The sequence below is a fragment of the Amphiprion ocellaris genome, chromosome 6, assembly GCF_022539595.1.
Source record: "Amphiprion ocellaris isolate individual 3 ecotype Okinawa chromosome 6, ASM2253959v1, whole genome shotgun sequence".
Taxonomy (NCBI): Eukaryota; Metazoa; Chordata; class Actinopteri; family Pomacentridae; genus Amphiprion; species Amphiprion ocellaris.
In genome coordinates this window covers 38,289,506-38,306,373 of record NC_072771.1, presented here as the reverse complement: position 1 = coordinate 38,306,373, position 16,868 = coordinate 38,289,506, and the positions used below count along the sequence as shown (strand labels likewise).

The following is a 16,868-nucleotide window of genomic DNA, read 5'->3' as shown; positions in this document are numbered from 1 at the left end:
AAGCCATCTCCATGGAAGTGAAATTAGATATAATAAAACGCTGGGAACAGGGAGAAACACCGACGAACAACAGTCAAGTTGTAAAAACAGGTCAACATATTGTAGCGACCCTCTGTGATGAATGAGTGAGACTTTATCTGCTTCTCTGCTGGTTTATTGAACCTTCATACAGGCTACTGTGGACCGTAGCCAACGCCAGAATAACTAGAAAAACCCCATAATTTAGCTCCAGAATTAGCCGCCGTTCCCAGCTCTCTCTACTGCTGACTCTCAGCCAATCAGAGGTGAGCTAACTAAATATGGCACGTTCACTGACATTAGGTAAATCTGGAACTGAACAATAAACATTGAAACCTCAACATTCTGTTATCTTCTTGTAAAATTACTCATACACACACCAAAGTCATTGGTATACAAGACTTTTCTGCAGAACTGATCGATATCGTGATGCACGCATCGGCTTTGTTTACATTTTAGCTGGAGGTCTAACTTACGGAGAAGATCCGTAGGAACAGAACTCCAATGTAAATCGAAGACCCCCTGTATGTGCTCTAAGACCACCTGTACTAATGACAAAAAAGTGCACAGCATCTGCAAATTTAGGCTTACTTTCCTTCCTGAAGTGCATATTGGAAAAAGATGTTTAAAAATTTGGTAAATCCCCAACAATGCTTACTTTAATATCCTCCAGTCCGAGTTACTGCTTTGTGCTGACTCATACCTCTTATCTCCACTTATCTCACTCTCAGTGTGCACTTACATGCATTTTGTACAAAGTTCCACAAATACTTTACCGAACATATTAGGCAATACACGCAATCTGATTTACCCACATTTACAGATCATGAGAAAGGCAGAAAATCCATCAGCAGCCACGGTCAGCTGAGATTCGGTCTGAGATTGGTTGAGCAGAGTGCCAGAAATCTACCGATCAAATCTTCTTCATCTTTAATCACGATGAAGAGAAACAGAGCTGCCACTGTACGGCCCTCGATGTTTACAGTTTTGTAGCTCCTTCGTGTAAATTATCAGCTTAAGACTGACGCAGCACTCGCACCTACATTCACTGTAGTGCATTTGAAGTAAAGTTAGACGTAAAAAGTAAGTATAGTAAAAGTAAAAAAGAAATTTTATGGCACTCTTCACTTGAGTGCAATCCTCCCTTCAATGTACTATTGATAAAGTCTGGGTAAAAGTTTATGGGGCCTGAGAGGTGTGTGCCTGAGAGTTTCTGTGTGTCACTCACAGGCTGCCATGGTCTCAGAGCAGCTGTTGCTGTCGTCCAGGCTGAAGAAGGGCGGCACACAGGTGGTGGAGGCCAGGCCCTGAGTCAGGTAGGTAGCTGCTGGGTAGTAGGAGTGCATGCGGTACTGAGAGGACACGTTGTGGCTGGACAGGCGGCCATCACCATGGGGCATCTGCTTCAAGCAAGAAAACACAAAAATGTCCAATTTCATATTAAAAAAAAAAAAGAGGGGGGGAGTCTTATTTTTCACTGTATTTTACAGACAACAGACTCTCTCAAATACAACAAAGAGTACATTCTTGTTATCTGTGTAGATAGTCATCCAGGTGATAGTAATCCTAGGAGCTTTAGTAGAAAGCAACTGGACTTCTCTTTTTGGTTCTTGAAGACATTTCACCTCTCATCCAAGAGGCTTCTCCAGTTCTGAATCGACTCACAGGCTACCATTGTCTCAGAGCAGCAGCTGTTGTTGTTATTGTTCAGTTTTGGACTGAAAAAGCTTCTTGAATGAAACGTGAAATACGTTCAAAAACATAAAAGAGAAGTACAGCTGCTTTCCAGTGAAGCTCCTAGGCCTACATGTGTTTAAAAACATACAAAACATCACAAAATGGTTAAAGAAGACAGAAAGCAAAAAGCACATCATGATTTCCAAAATCCCAATGCAACATCTTCAAATGTCTTGTTTTGTCTGATCCACATTGCAAAATCCAGAGATATAAAATTTATTATATGGTATGACAAAGAAAAGCAACAACAATTTGTACATTTTCAAACATATTTAGCATTTCTATTTAAAAAAGGAATACAATTTCTGTAAATACTTTCAGATCTGAAGTAGAAAACTTTATTCTGTCAGTCGATGATGCCAAACTCCATTCATTTACTTAAACTACTGTGGAAAAGTGTTTTATCTCGTGCTTCTGTTGTGTGTCATATGGCCATGAGGGGATGCCTGTGTTTACAAGAAATGAGGGCGGCATGATTACTTACATTTAGTGATGCACTGTACAGCTTTACCGTTATGGGTATCTGATTTGACGCAAGAAATGGATGGGGATTCAGTGAGGCAACGTTAGTGACGCTATTCTTCATCTTGGCCCTTATGTGTTCATTTTGCTGCAGTTTGTGGTATTTATCTTTGGCACAGACACAAATGTTTTGCACTCTTTGCATTTGATTTATTCTTGCTTAACATCACATGTCCCCAATCCAAAATACTTGATTCATAGTTTGGAAGCAACAAACTTTTCACTTATTGCTCCAGACATTTTATTTGACCTGTCTCCAACATCCTGCCTGCGTGGCAGTATGACAGGTCCTCAAAAGTGAAGCCAAAACATCTCATTTGCTAGCTGGTGGCTGGCTGTTACGTTTGGGAAGCGTTTGATTTTGCAGCCAAGTATTCTGTGACCAGAGCGCTGATTTGTAAACATCAATATCGCAGTCGGACATTTAAAAACAGGACGCCAAAAACAAATAATTCATTTGTGACTATTGGTGCAGCCCTGCAAGAAACTGCAAAAACAAGTCAAACAACACCAGTTCACAATCATTCGTATCTTTAGAAAGCCTGAATATTCTGGCTTTAAACGGTTTTTGCTTCCTTTTATGAGCCATGAGGTCCATTTTTTGCAAAGATGGTACATGTTATTTTCTGCAGGAATCACAATGCAAAATCACTTTACAACAGCTGCAGTAGCTCTGACTAGATCGTTTTCTTAAGACTTTAAACTTAGCAAATAATTTGAAAGAAAATATTGTTTATTTCATCCAATTTTCTTTTGTAAACAAATCATGTAAAAGCTCCTCTTGTAGATTTGAACCTTTGCTTACACTAGCTATATGGCTTTACTCTATTTATTTACACAATATCCCACCACCACCAGTAAATCTGTCTGACTTTGTTATGAACTCCTTTCAATTTAGACATTTGACATTTTCAAATACAATAAAAACACCATTGTTCTCTGACCCCCTTCACATATTTTGAATCCTTCAAATCATACATCAGATATTCACAGGCAACACTTTTAAAAATCTAAACTGACAGGAAGAAATATAGACAAAGAAATGATATGTGACAGAAAATGAGTCATGTTTGATTTCACAGGTCCACGGCTTGTTCTAAAAACGGGCTGCAACACAGAGAGCTGGCTTTCTCCAGTCCTCTGAAAACTTTAAAACAAGCTGTCTACTCAGCAGCAAGGCCGCCTCACTGAGGGTTTTCAATTTCATTTTTATGGAATTTGATTTCTGTCAGCCTGTAATATGTCACCCGTATTGTCCACACCATCAGTTCTGCGACAGCTTTATAAACTGTTATTTAAGCTACACTCAGCTCTTGTATTAGGTCGTGAAAAATACAATAGAGATTGGAGTGGAGTCTTGAAAGTGCACTAAGCTTATGGCTCCCCGGACAGACGGAGCACCAAACAAAGCTGTCTCAGTGAAAGTTGCAAACAAAAGGCAAGCTTTTTCATGCTCACAGAGACGTTTACATCCAGCGGTCACAGGCAGATCCACACCAAGTAAAACCTGATTTATACTTTTCTGTTAAATCTTTGCTATAGAGTGATGTGCACCTCCCCAGAAATGCAACTACATATCAGGATAACTCCAGCAGCTACGACTGGTAGTAATGCACTGTGCAAACTCAGCATATTGATTTGTGCAATGATAATGCTTCTGAGAAAGAAAATGTACATTATACAGAGTTCATAATGCAAACACAAGACCCAGTATTATGCCAAATTAGCCATATTCTGTTCTCACAGGTCTACCAATCTGTGATAAACACTCAATCGTCTTTGTAATCCACTGCAATATTTCTGGTAAAAACTGTTAAACATTTATTAGATTCAAGTTCAACTTGATCTGCTTCATTTCAGGTGCCATTGTTTGAAGTACACAAACAAACTCACCTCAGTAGAATAGAAACCCCTCCACTAACATTACAGGGACACTGCAGCACAAGTACAAACAGCATGGGCCACTTGTGAAGGCTACAACCAAACCTCTGCACATTCTGTTTAAGAATAGTAATCAAGATTAACTTGAACTTAAACTGGCAATATGGCACAATAAAAATGGACCAAATACAATTTTAACTAGTTCATGACTTCAATAAAAATCTGCATGCATTCATTAGTTAAACAAAAACTTGCATTCCATTTTTGTGTTTTTTTTGCATAGAGAAACTTGGAAAAGTGCTTTGTCCAGTTTTGAGAAACCCAAACATGCTTGGTGCAGCACTCCCCAAGTAACCAGGATACTGTTGCATGTGTGCATCGCATCAGGGTTTCTGAATGCTGCTGACTGTCTTTGCAGGTGGGTTTCAGACAAACACCGGCATCAGCACCTCACTGTTTGAGCAATCGTGAAACTAATGTTTGCCTCTTAATAAAGAAAGAATCTAATACATTTGCAGATTTAGATTGCAGGAATAATCAATGTTGACCTATTAAACTCTGTAGAAAGACAATTTGCCTGAGGAGAACACTGCCACAGAACCTCCTGTAAAGTCCCACGCTAACTTGCAGGCTCCTGGGGGGGCTTCCTTACCTCCCTGACAGGGCCTGTCCTCTTATCTGGCACCATCTCCTGTCTGGGAGCTCTACACCACCCTTATATTATCATCATCCACCTGCATGGCAGCCAAGCACCACTGAGTGCACAGGAGAGAAGAGGAGGACATAGATGGTTTTACACTGATAAAGAGCACATTGTTTCCTCTGGGTTTCATTTTTATACTGGGAAGAGCCCAACACCTATAGATCACTATATTATGACAACTGCTAACATATTGGCTCGGTGATTTAAAGGAAATGCATATTTTACTGCACTTTCTGCAAGTGACATTTGGAGATGTCAGTGAGGTTGGCTGAGGAAAATTAAGTACTAAAAACTTGTGTTAACATTTAGCTACAGGGCTCCAGACGGCAACCAAAATGCATCCTGGACAAATCTGACTTTAGAACACCTTATTTTACTCTCTTAAATTAATTTTTACTCACACACGTCTGAGAGCATTGCAACCAAACAGCTGCATCTACTGCGTGCCTGCAATGTGAGGCATGTAGGGAACATCTGTAAATTTTATCGATAAGTTTCCTGCTTCTGCCCAGGTAGGTGTTGCTACCAGTGATAAAGTTAGTCTGGAGCCCTGAGCTAGTTTGCATGTTTAGATAGTTGGTGTGTGCTAGATTTATTCTTCCACCCATGCTGTGCACAAGCATAAATGTGCACAAGCGTGATCATGCACCAGAAATGCTGGAACAGTGTTGTGTGGATCAGTCCTAGCCAAGCCTGCATACGAACACTTCATATTTTTAAGCGCACACAGAAGTGAAGTAAGGATATATATTTATCAAATAAAAAATGTGTCACTGATTCTGCCTTTAACTAAATCTTCCACAGTGGATTAACTGTTGCAATAACTGGGATGATAATTTAAAAGTAACAAACTGTAGCCGCAGTGTTGCACAAAACTATACACAGCAGAACAATCACGATTTGAAACAGAGCAAATAACAAATTGCAAAGGCTACAATTCAAGATTTATGCTATGCTGCAGGTCTGACCCAGAGTTTAAACTGACTGAGACTGTGTCAGGCTTTACAAATTCATACCATCCTCATTGTGTCACAGTGGTGGTTTTGAATTTAACATATGTAGTAATGCTCATCACAAGTTTGGAATCTATTAAAGTAAAGCATTTACTGCAAATTGCAATCCCTGTATTTGTCAAAAAAGTCCCAAAAAAAATCTGATTTCGACCCCAAATTATTCAGCCCTACTGTCTATAATGTACCTTAGGACTAAAATAGAAAAACAGAGCAGATAAAAACAGATAACAGCAAGTACAAACTGAAACCAGCATTAATCTCATACAAAAAATACAAATGAAAGATTCAAAGTTTACTCTGAGCAGATATGACGATATAATGGTTAAATGAGTGCCACCTTCAGAATTAACTAAATAAACACAAAGTCAAGCACCAACGGTGTTTAACTGACAAGTGCACTGTGCATCAAGCAGACAGACCACAGTGATAAGCGCTTCGCAGCAAATATAGAGACAAAATCTAAATTGAGTAACTCAAGGATAATCACTTCAGCTGTGGATGCTAAAATTGGAATATAGCCCATTAAATTGTGGAGGTTTAGGACAGGTAAAGGAGACAGAGGGGACAACAGAGAAAAGCTTTTCTTTCTTTTTTCCCATTTCAGGTAATAAAGAAATATTATAGACCATATTTCTAGAAACAAATTGTTACAAATGGTGTGTCTGAGTCACTGACACTCATCTCCAAATAATCACCTCTTCATTGGAATACAAAAAAAGTGGTCCCTGAATTTGAATAACCGTCGCACGTAGCGCGCTCAACCTGACAACTTCACTGAAAATATCATAAATCACAAAGGAGGATGGCTAAATTATGCTAAAGAGTGCTAACTGATTAGCATTAACGTGCTCACTTTCTCCCTCGAGCGTTGAAGCATAGCGGTTTGTTCCTCTGCCGACAGACAATACCATTAACCTTTGCAATTCAGGCTCTGCTGTGCGCTGGCAGGTTAGCGGAGGCAGTGACCCCAAAACTAGATGTTGCTACTGGGGGAACTGAAGGGGAGGCGGAGAGAAAGAGGGTTGGACAAATGTTCTTCATAAAAAAACAAACCACCTCATCAGAGATCACTGGAGAGTTATACATCTAATCTGCTTCATGCATAAGCTCATCTCATTCGCCACAATAGAGATACATTTAAGCATAAATCAGTGCGACTACACAGACGGCTTAAGAGTGTGTGTTGGTGGGATGTTAGGTTTTGTCTCTGTGGTGTCTTGCGTGTAAAACACTCCAATGAAAACAGAATTGAAGTTCATAAAAATTACAGTCTTTGATAGATAAAACATAACTTTTCATGTGTTGCTCTTAAGTCTGTGATTTTCTGCATCAGGAGACATTAAATATCACCCTCATACATGGCCACTTGCCAGACTGAGGGTACTGCTGTCACAGTTACCAGACTAATCAACCAGTTAATCAAAATAGAATTAATCAGTAACTACTTTGATGATTATCCTATTATTTAACTAATTTGTCAGGCAGCAAATTTTCTGATTTCAGTTTCTGAAATGAGCTGAGTGGTGTTTCTAATATTTTAGGTACTGTATATTTCATATATGTTTTGCCACTTTAGGCTCTGGAAACTTGATGGCCATTATTCCTTTTGTTTGTCTTTTATTAACACAAAATCATTAATTATTGGATTAAAAAAATAATACATTGATGCTTTTTTTCCCATTTTTTTGGCATAGAGGAATTTCACCAAAGGGAAAAGGAAAAATAAATAAATTTTCTGTAACAAAATAGACAGTTTTGTTCATGACATTGTGAGAAATAACAGCAACATGCATAGATTTCGGTCAAATAAAGCAAAACATACATGCCTCTTTGGTTGCTGTGTCAGTCTTATAAGCTCTGATTTGTACTGAACAGTTTTAATGACCAACATTTTAAGAAGTGAAGTGACAATTAGATGATATGCACTTATCTACTACTAATGTTTGCTAGTAGTCAGTTTACCTCAGGATTAGGCTGACAGGCAGAATGATGTTGAAGTTACCACTTTAAGAGTACAGTGCAAAGATTTTAGCTTTCTACATCTATCAGGCAGTATCATTAAAGAGGCATCTAAAGAGTCTTATAATAATCCAGAATCCATAAGTTTTTGTAACCAAAAAAACTTTAACAGGTGTGTTTTACTACTTCAAACTTATAAATCAATGCCTCAGGTAACAAGCTAAAGTAACAATTCCATACTTTCATTCACGACTTAAAGGGTGACATACAAAGGAAGGTCGTGCAAAATATGAATATGACTTAGCTTTGTCTGAATAATGCATTTGTTTTAAGTTAATCAACAAACAAAACAATTTGAGGCATTATGTTTGAAAGCAAAGCAACTTTTGCACAGTACTTTACCTTGCAATAAGCTATTATTTCACTCTATTCTCTTGTTCTGGCTTACACTCAGCTCATCAGTCATCAAATCAAGCACTTTAAACTACACAAAACTGCATGAAAGGTGCTATACAAATAAAGTCCAGATTAACTGATGGATGGCACACTGATTTAGCTGCCAGGTGCAACCACAATCTTGTACAATACAGAGGTGAACACTTTGCTCATTTGCATATAAAAAATTGTTTTACCAGTCAACTTTCAAGTAACAACATGTGTACATAACACAGTTCAGATCTAAACTCATTAGTTTAACAACATATAGCTTATTTCAAGTGCATTTTAACTTCTTTGCTACAATATGCAGTGGTAATCTGAGAGAAAAATGGCTGTAAATGCTATTACTGTGACACTCAAGTGATAAGAATTTGCCAGAAAGTGAATGTTGTTCATTGTCAAGCAGCTTATCTCCTGTTTCTGTGGCACAAAGCATCTTAGTTCCCTCTCTGACAGAGACATGTCCTTTACTTCACACAGAACAGAGAGGTTTTCTGTCCTATTTTTTATTAATTCTTCCGTACGACTCTCTAATACCCTAAAATCTTTCTGCATAACAGTCAAATAATAGGTCTACATACTAGTATACAACCTCTGTAAACCTTCACAGATGTCGTTAGAAGTTACTAAAATTCAACATCTTTCAATTTTCAAGGATTGGCAAATTTATTTTAGCAAAAATAAACCTTGCTTTTCGATGTTTGCATTTCAAAATAATAAGTCCAATTGGGTTAAAACTGAGTTAACATCAGCTTTTAATCAAAAAATGTGCCCTTTAATTTCTACACTTTTAGTATAATGGGTTCCTTTCTGACCACAGTTATTGAGAAATAGGATGAAAAAGGTGCAGAACAGCTTCATTTGTTTGTTGCATATTTAAATCCTCGAGGTAAATGTTCAATCTTGGTTTGTTTTTCTTTCAAATGCAGTCGTTTTTGTCTCATAAAGGTTGAAATGCTGCTCCAGAGTCCACAGTAAACTTAAGCAGAACAAAACTGTCTCCTAAAATCAAAAGTATTCCAAATATTCTCTGCAAGTTAAACTTAAAAGCACTTGTGTTATTATACTGACTCACAACAGTTAAGCCCTAGTTACGGGTCAAGTTTGAGGTACAGAAATATATTAACAAGATTATGAATTGCAACTTAGCTTAAGGCACATTTTGCCTGCCGTGCTCACCCAGCTATGGGGGAAAAAAATCCTCTCCTGGGCCAAAAAACATTGCAGGTAACCAACAAGCAGGACCGGCATCAGTAATTTCCACAACATACTTGACACCAATGCATTAAGCTGCTGTTAGGGGAGGGGCTCACATGTGCAGTGAAAGTAAGATATCAGCCATTAGCCCTTAATAAATGCTAATAATAGAAGCAGAGTGGTTACTGTGGGTTCACCTGGTACTGCTGGTAGTTGTACAGGTTGCCATAGTAGGTGGGGTAGCGCGAAGGCTGGTAGAAATTGTAATAGGAGCTTTCCAGCAGCAGGTCGGACGCTCCGTCAGTGTGAGCCCTGGCAGCAGCTGACGGGCTGGAGGATGATGCCAAGCGAGTCCCTGAGCAAAAACATACAGAGAGGGGACAATTAATAACACAAAGATGAGCTCGGGAGCTAAAGTATAATGTCTGCAGCTGCTTTTCAGGACTTATAAGTCAGAATTATTTGAAATGCAGAGCTGAAGATATAGTTACACACTCATGTTTATTCTGAACAAGTCAAGCTGAAGATACAAATGTTTTTAAATTGCTGCTTTCAATGGTAGATGTAGATTTCACTATGGTATAAACTTACACTTGGATAAATGATTTAACAGGAAAAGAAGACATCTTATAAACTTTGCAGGATTTTTCCAGCACCAAACCCACCTCAAACTACTGCCAACAGCACCATCTGCAGGTGATGGGTGTGTTTGCTGTCGCCAAACTGTCACACTACAGAAAGTCAGCACACTGTATCAGGATTCATATAAGCATCAGCTCATCATTACTCGTTATCTGTTGTTCTTTTCTTATCAGCAAGGCCACATTCTTGTCGTGCAGACCCTGATCTTTCACAATGACACAATGAAGACACGGTGAACCACCAGAGCCACAGATAATGACATTTTCTGTCCCCGCTCCTGTCATCAGCGAATCGCAGAGTGCTCAACTCCTTTTTCCACCTCAGTCTTCGCTCTGTAGCCAAGCCAGGGACCCAAAGTTCAGTCTCTCACGCACACAAAGACGAGTCCCAACCAGACACCAGCAGCCTTGACCATAGTCATGTTTCAGCTCCTGAAACGTGTTATCAGGACCAGAGGGAACACAGTATCTGTGTCTGCCTCCACATCACTTCAGAGAATAAGATCAAGGACACCCTTTCATTTTTTTTCCCATGAAAATGTCTCACGTAATATTGCTGATTCTGCAATGTCTGTAGGAACATTCCTGGATTGCGGACTTGAGTATCCATGAACTGAATTCAGTTTGTCACACTGATGAACAAACAGTACTGAGCACAAATGATTCACCTGAATGTGGCTTTTCTAGTTGTAAAACCTACATGTTTGTAATTTTATCATATACTCAGTAAAGTATTTTACATGTGAAGTTGTCAAAATGAAATAATAGCAATAAATTATAAAAATTTCAAGTTCAAAATCTTAAAATTAAAGGTTTATTTGAAAAAAAATTTATATCTAGAAGGAATATCTGCTTTATTAATAACACTTTTTCCATGTAGATTCAACACACTGCAAGAAAATACACAAGACTGTGTATTATTTGTTTAATGAACAGCTTCTCAAATAATTCTTTATGCTCAGGTCCTAAAAAAATCTCCTTCATAAAGTTACAGATATTCATCAAGTCCTTCTCTATTTTAGATTCTAATGAAGAAACTTGGGGATTCCTGCACTACGTTTTTGATTATGTAGTGTCTATTCGTGATTACCATCCATATTAACACCCGGTATGTGACGACGTGTGATTTATCTGTAAGGCTATTACATCTCCTTCCACCTTATTCCAGTGCTAGACGCTCTTATGCAGCTCAAGGATGTACAGTACGATGCTTTAAATTAAATCATGTGTTGTTTATGAAACGACTGCATAGTTGTGACACAGATGAAGGATAGATGAACCAAAATGGAGTCCTCACCAACTCAGAGGCAAAACTAGGGCTGCCACTATGATTATTAATCTAACCGATTCATTTTCTCCCAAAAAAAGCCAAATTACCACATACATATACAGACTCACTCAACATGATGAAATAAATTTAAAAAGAGGGCTTATTCCTTAACTCAGTGGTGCAACTCAAAGAGAAATCGAGCTTCTATTGAACACTTCGACAAAGTGAAAAGGCAGAAACCAGCTAAAGCAAATCCTTTTCTGCTTGTTGTGCAGAACTGAATTTGGTAAAAGCTTTGAATTTCATGTAAATACATCTAAATTCACAGTACAGCAGTCACCTTTAACTTCTGTGTATGGTGAGTTTGTCAGATGATGTTGAGGTTATAAAAATCAAGATTTCAGCAGTTCCAAAGTTGTAGTCTCAGTGAGGCACTATTTCATACTTGCTGCATTGTCTGACAACAGAAACAGTAAGACATGTCAACTAGAACAGCTTTGTTGGGAATTTGCCTGGATTAAAACAGTATACATGAGCACAGAGTCAAGCAAACATGTAAAGTGTCTCTGTACCAAACAGCACATTTCTTCCAAACTCTGCACAGCGTACAAACCCCGTTTTGGTTCTGTGATCATCCCAAACTTTGGAAGCCTTCGACTTCAGGAAACTTTCACGCTAAACTGATCAGTCGTTGTCTTTAACTGTTGCTCTGACTGCAGCTGACTAATGACTGAAGTCATAAAACCGGCCTCGTGATGCAACAATTGCACAGCGACACTGAAGAAACCCAGACACCGATTAAAAATACTGATCTGAGTACATTTGAGCATCAAACTATGCTTACTGATCATGGCAAAACACATCTCTGCTGCTGCAATGAATGGATGAAATATTTTACAAAAGTATTTAAAGTATTACTTCAGTTGAGCCTTCAACCTTCTGTAAGTGTTCCTGCATGTAAATATGTGATTGCACACTGAGCATTTACAATCACATACTGCAGCTACAGTCTGAACATTCCCTTCCTTGTACAGCTGTATAATCAGTCACCTAATTAAGTGGTGTGATAAATAAGAGAGGGTCTCAAGGGCATTGCCAGGGCATTACGTGGGTAACAGTTGGCACTAATTCACCTGTGACAGCAAGAGGAGTGGGAGTGCTGGTAGGAGTGAGGGATCGTGCCTCCACAGAAAACAGGCAGTCGGCTCCAGTTTCATTCTTCACCATCACATCTGGGACAGACATAGTCACTGGACTACAAATCCCAAGCTCCTCCTCCTGAGCCTGCTGCCTCCTCAAAGCAACCTGGAAGGGAGGTAAAGCTTGATAACAAATTGTCCGTCATAAAACAAGACATTGGCTTTTATTCCTGATAAGACCATTCAGACATCTGCAACTCATTTAAAATTCCGCTGACTAACACAAAGAAGAGAGAACACATTAGTCCAGTTCTTAGGCCTTGCACTGACTCCCTGTTAAATGTAGAATTGAATTTAATGCCCTACTTATTATCTACAAGTCAAACTTTATAAGTTCGATATTTGTATTCTGACCAGACTAAATAAAAATCGCATGTCGTTATTATTTTGCTGGAACCAGCTCCCATTAGAACTTAGATCTTCCCTAAATAAAGATATGAAGGGATGAAAAGTAATATAGAGTAAACTGAATATCAGTGTTACTATAAAACCTGGTCTAAACTGTAAACACTTTTACTAAACTTGTCTGCATTTATATTCACTTAATTTTAATTAATAAATTTTCTATTTCATTGCAGACTTTATCTCTTACATGCTTATATTTTTTCCTCATCTCCTGCCATTTTAAGCTGTTTTAGTCAATCGGTTTTAACTCTTCTTTAGATCCATCTGCACGGTACCGGTACGGTACTGTTTTTGATTAATTTAAATTAATTCAGCAATAAAATATTTTATTACATCTTTTATTTGCCTGTAAAGCACTCTGAGTAACCTTTTTGTATGATAAGGTGCTATATACAGACACTGCCTTACTCGCTTATCTACACAGTTTCCAGAACAGAGTAAAAATTAGAAAGAATTAGACAAAATTAAAAAATGATTTCTTTCACTGTACAAAGATAAATTGTTGGTATTACTGCAACTCAAGACAATATATAAATATACAATGTGTGTATATAACTAAGTTGGTTATTGTGTTATGTGGGTGAAGCTTTTTATCCTCAACAGCTTCTACACCTCTTCTCCTAGACTATTTACATTCTTAATCATCCAAATAATGACTAAACAAACTTATTAAAAATTAAAATGACTATTAAGAACCTATAACATATAGCAATCTCACTCCAACTGGTATCTAAAACTGATCAAGCTCAGTGGTTCTTACGAGTTTTTGACACAATCAAAACAAGTACCTCTAAGACACACTTTTACATGCGAATACAGCTATAAATCATCATAAATAGGACCAATTCCAAGGCACACAGTTGCATGCATTCACGATAATATTCACGTGGAACATGGTAGTGTCTCTCCTTTTAGTCACTTTACTCTAAAATGAGTTAAAATGGTGCAATTATCAGCTCAAAATCTGAAGATTTCTTAGCTTAATCCTGAATATTTCCAGATCCTAACAATGGATCTGTCCCACCTCACCACTTTATGCATCCTCCCCCAAAATATTCAAATTAAGTCACCCATGAGATTATTAAACATAGTTATATCATCTCAAAAAAATTACTGTGAAAGAGCATCACCACATAAAATGTTGTTTTAGAAACCCCTAAATGTTCAAAGGTTGCTATTCTGTGCACTGTAGCTCAAAATTTTATTCCTATTTATAAACTGTAGCAACAGATTCCTAAAACAGTACCGGAAATACAGAGTTACTGCTTAAAAATAAAGTTACTGTTTAAAAAAAACAACAACACAGAAACATTTCAGAAAGCACAACAACTTAGAAAAACAACATTTTAGTAAACAGCCGCTGAAAAGAAACGCCAACACTTTAGAAAGCACAACATAGAAATACAAGAAAAAAGGACTTTGAAACAAACAAAACACAAAAACATTTTGGAGACAGAGCTAAACCACACAGCAAAGTGTTAGAAATCACAACAACAAGCAAAACAAACACTGCACTTTACATTTTTAGTTTAAAGTTTGCTAGCCAGCTGTGTATAAACTTAGCCGGCTAGCTATTTAGCTAGGTAGCTTAAAGCTTAACGGTTGTTTGGCGTGTTGGTACACAAATAAAAAAGCAGCAGGAAAACGACTAAAATAAACACGTATATGCCGGTTAAGACGTTTATTTAATCAAAACAGTTTGTTTTAATGCTTTAAAACGTCAACAGCCGTTTGACTCCCGCAAAAGTTGAAGTTTAACCGCGACACTATGAGCTAATGCGGGCTAGCCGTGCTAACAGGTAGCTACAAGGCAGTTTTTTTTTAATTGCCCCTCGGGGATAAATAAAGTGTTTGAATTGAATTAACGGTTACCTGCGCCGCCATGACCCTCTGTCGCTCCGCTATCAGCTTGCATTTGGGACACTGGCAGTCCCTCCAGTTACAGAAACGCTTGTGTCCCTTCAGAGGAGACACGTATCCGTGGTTCCGACACCGGGAGCACTTGGGCATCCTGGGGGACTTCTGGCCTTTGGACGGGGACAGAGGTCCAGCGCGCTCCAGCACCTGCTTGCTCTGCTTCTCCTTGCTCATAGCCGCCGACGGTTAACAAGGTGTTGGTCCCGGGAGGGTTTGCTGGGTAAAGCCCGCTCCGCTGCCCTGCTGGAGGCTATAAGGTCACTGGCCCTCCCCGCCCTGCCGAGGCTGTCTGGAACCTTCAACAGGCGGTGGTGGGAGGAAACGAGCTGGACGCGGGGGAGAAGCTGCAGGACCATGTCTAGGGAGTCACAGGAGTGCCACAATAAAATATAAATCCGTTAGAAAATAAGGAAATAAATGTGTAAATATAACGAGAAATAAATACATGAATAAATAAATAAATAAGGAAATAAATGTGCAAATATAAAGAGAAATAAATAAATCAATAAATGTGTAAATATAAAGAGAAAAAATAAACAAATAAATAAGGAAATAAATGTGTAAATATAAAGAGAAAAAATAAATAAATGTGTAAATATAAAGAGAAAAGATAAATAAATAAGGAAATAAACAAGGAAATAAATGTGTAAATATAAAGAGAAAAATAAATAAATAAGGAAATAAATGTAAATATAAAGAGAAATAAATAAATGTGTAAACATGAAGAGAAATAAATAAGGAAATAAATAGTGTAAATATAAAGAGAAATAAAGAAATCTGTTTTTAAAAAAGGAAATAAATGTGCAAATATAGAGGAAAAAATAAAAGATTAAATAAATAAATAAAAAGATAAATTTTGTCTTTGCTTTTCCCTTTTCTCTTTTTTTCCCTTTTATTTTTCCATTTTGTTATTTCCTTTTCCTTTTGTCATCGCCTTGTCCGTGTTGATTTGCTTTTACTTGATGGACTGAGCTGTCAATCAAATGGCTCTGGGCGGGGCTTTCTGTCCAGGTGAGTAGTCAATACCGGATCACAGGATTCCTGCCTGATGCCAGCTCCTAGCATGACTAAAGTGAAGTGACGTCACCGCGGCGCTTCAGCTGATTCTACCAGCAGACACTGAAAAGACTCTGATAGTTCCGAAAATTCATGTTTATTTTCTTATTGGTGCCGGTTTTACTGAACTTTATATACACCTGTAGTGTCAGTAGTACCTTTTTATTTATTTATTTATGTATTTATTTATTTATTCATTCCTCTTTATATTTACACATTTATTTCCTTATTTTTAAAAGATTAATTAATCTATTTCTCTTTATATTTACACATTTATTTCGTTACTTTTTAACAAATTTATATTTTATTGTGGCACTCCTGTGAACCCATACTTAAATCATCAGAGGAACACTAAAAGTTCATTGCTCCAGGCAAACTTTCAGATGTGCAGATCCTCCCAAACTGCAGCAAAAAAGTAGATCTGCTTATAATGAGATAAAATATTAATTGTTTGGGTTTTGGGAACACTTCATTTGTAATTTAACACATTTTACTTGAAGGGGAAAAACAGGAAACAACATTTTTATGAATAAAATTTGCAACTCAGCATGGGAATCACAACAAACTAAAACAGAGAAGCTATTTAAAAAAAAATAAAAACAAAACAACTCATAAGGAAACAGTAACACAGCAGAAGACAACATTTAATATACAGCACCTGAATAGGAAAAAGAGCTTTTGGAAAGCTAGACACAGAAAACAACAATAAATACATAACCTTTTACGAAACAACAACAAAAGGGAAAAAAAACAACTCAGTATTCTAAAAATAAGACTTTTAAAAAGCCCAATAATATTGCAGAAAGCACAGCTCTGAAAATACACAACATAATAGTAAACAGCACAGAAAACACAGTCAACAAAATCAGAAAGACAATTCAAGAAAACCTTTAACAAACAAAAAAAGCCTAT

General features: G+C 37.6%; 1 protein-coding gene across 2 annotated transcripts in view; it reads right to left on the bottom strand.

Moving 5' to 3' along the window:
- The window catches only part of dmrt1 (doublesex and mab-3 related transcription factor 1), a 39,240-nt gene extending 24,020 nt beyond the window's left edge, over positions 1–15,220 (bottom strand). The window contains exons 1-4 of one of the 2 annotated variants that reach the window (XM_023285859.2): positions 14,856–15,220; positions 12,513–12,684; positions 9,666–9,823; positions 1,247–1,421 (exon numbers count right to left, since the gene is read on the bottom strand). In XM_023285859.2, the coding sequence (XP_023141627.1) occupies positions 1,247–1,421; positions 9,666–9,823; positions 12,513–12,684; positions 14,856–15,074 (724 nt within the window). In that variant the 5' untranslated portion in view covers positions 15,075–15,220. The remainder of the gene's footprint in view (positions 1–1,246; positions 1,422–9,665; positions 9,824–12,512; positions 12,685–14,855) is intronic. The other variant, XM_023285860.2, reaches the window with a different exon arrangement.
- Positions 15,221–16,868: the final 1,648 nt, after the last annotated feature.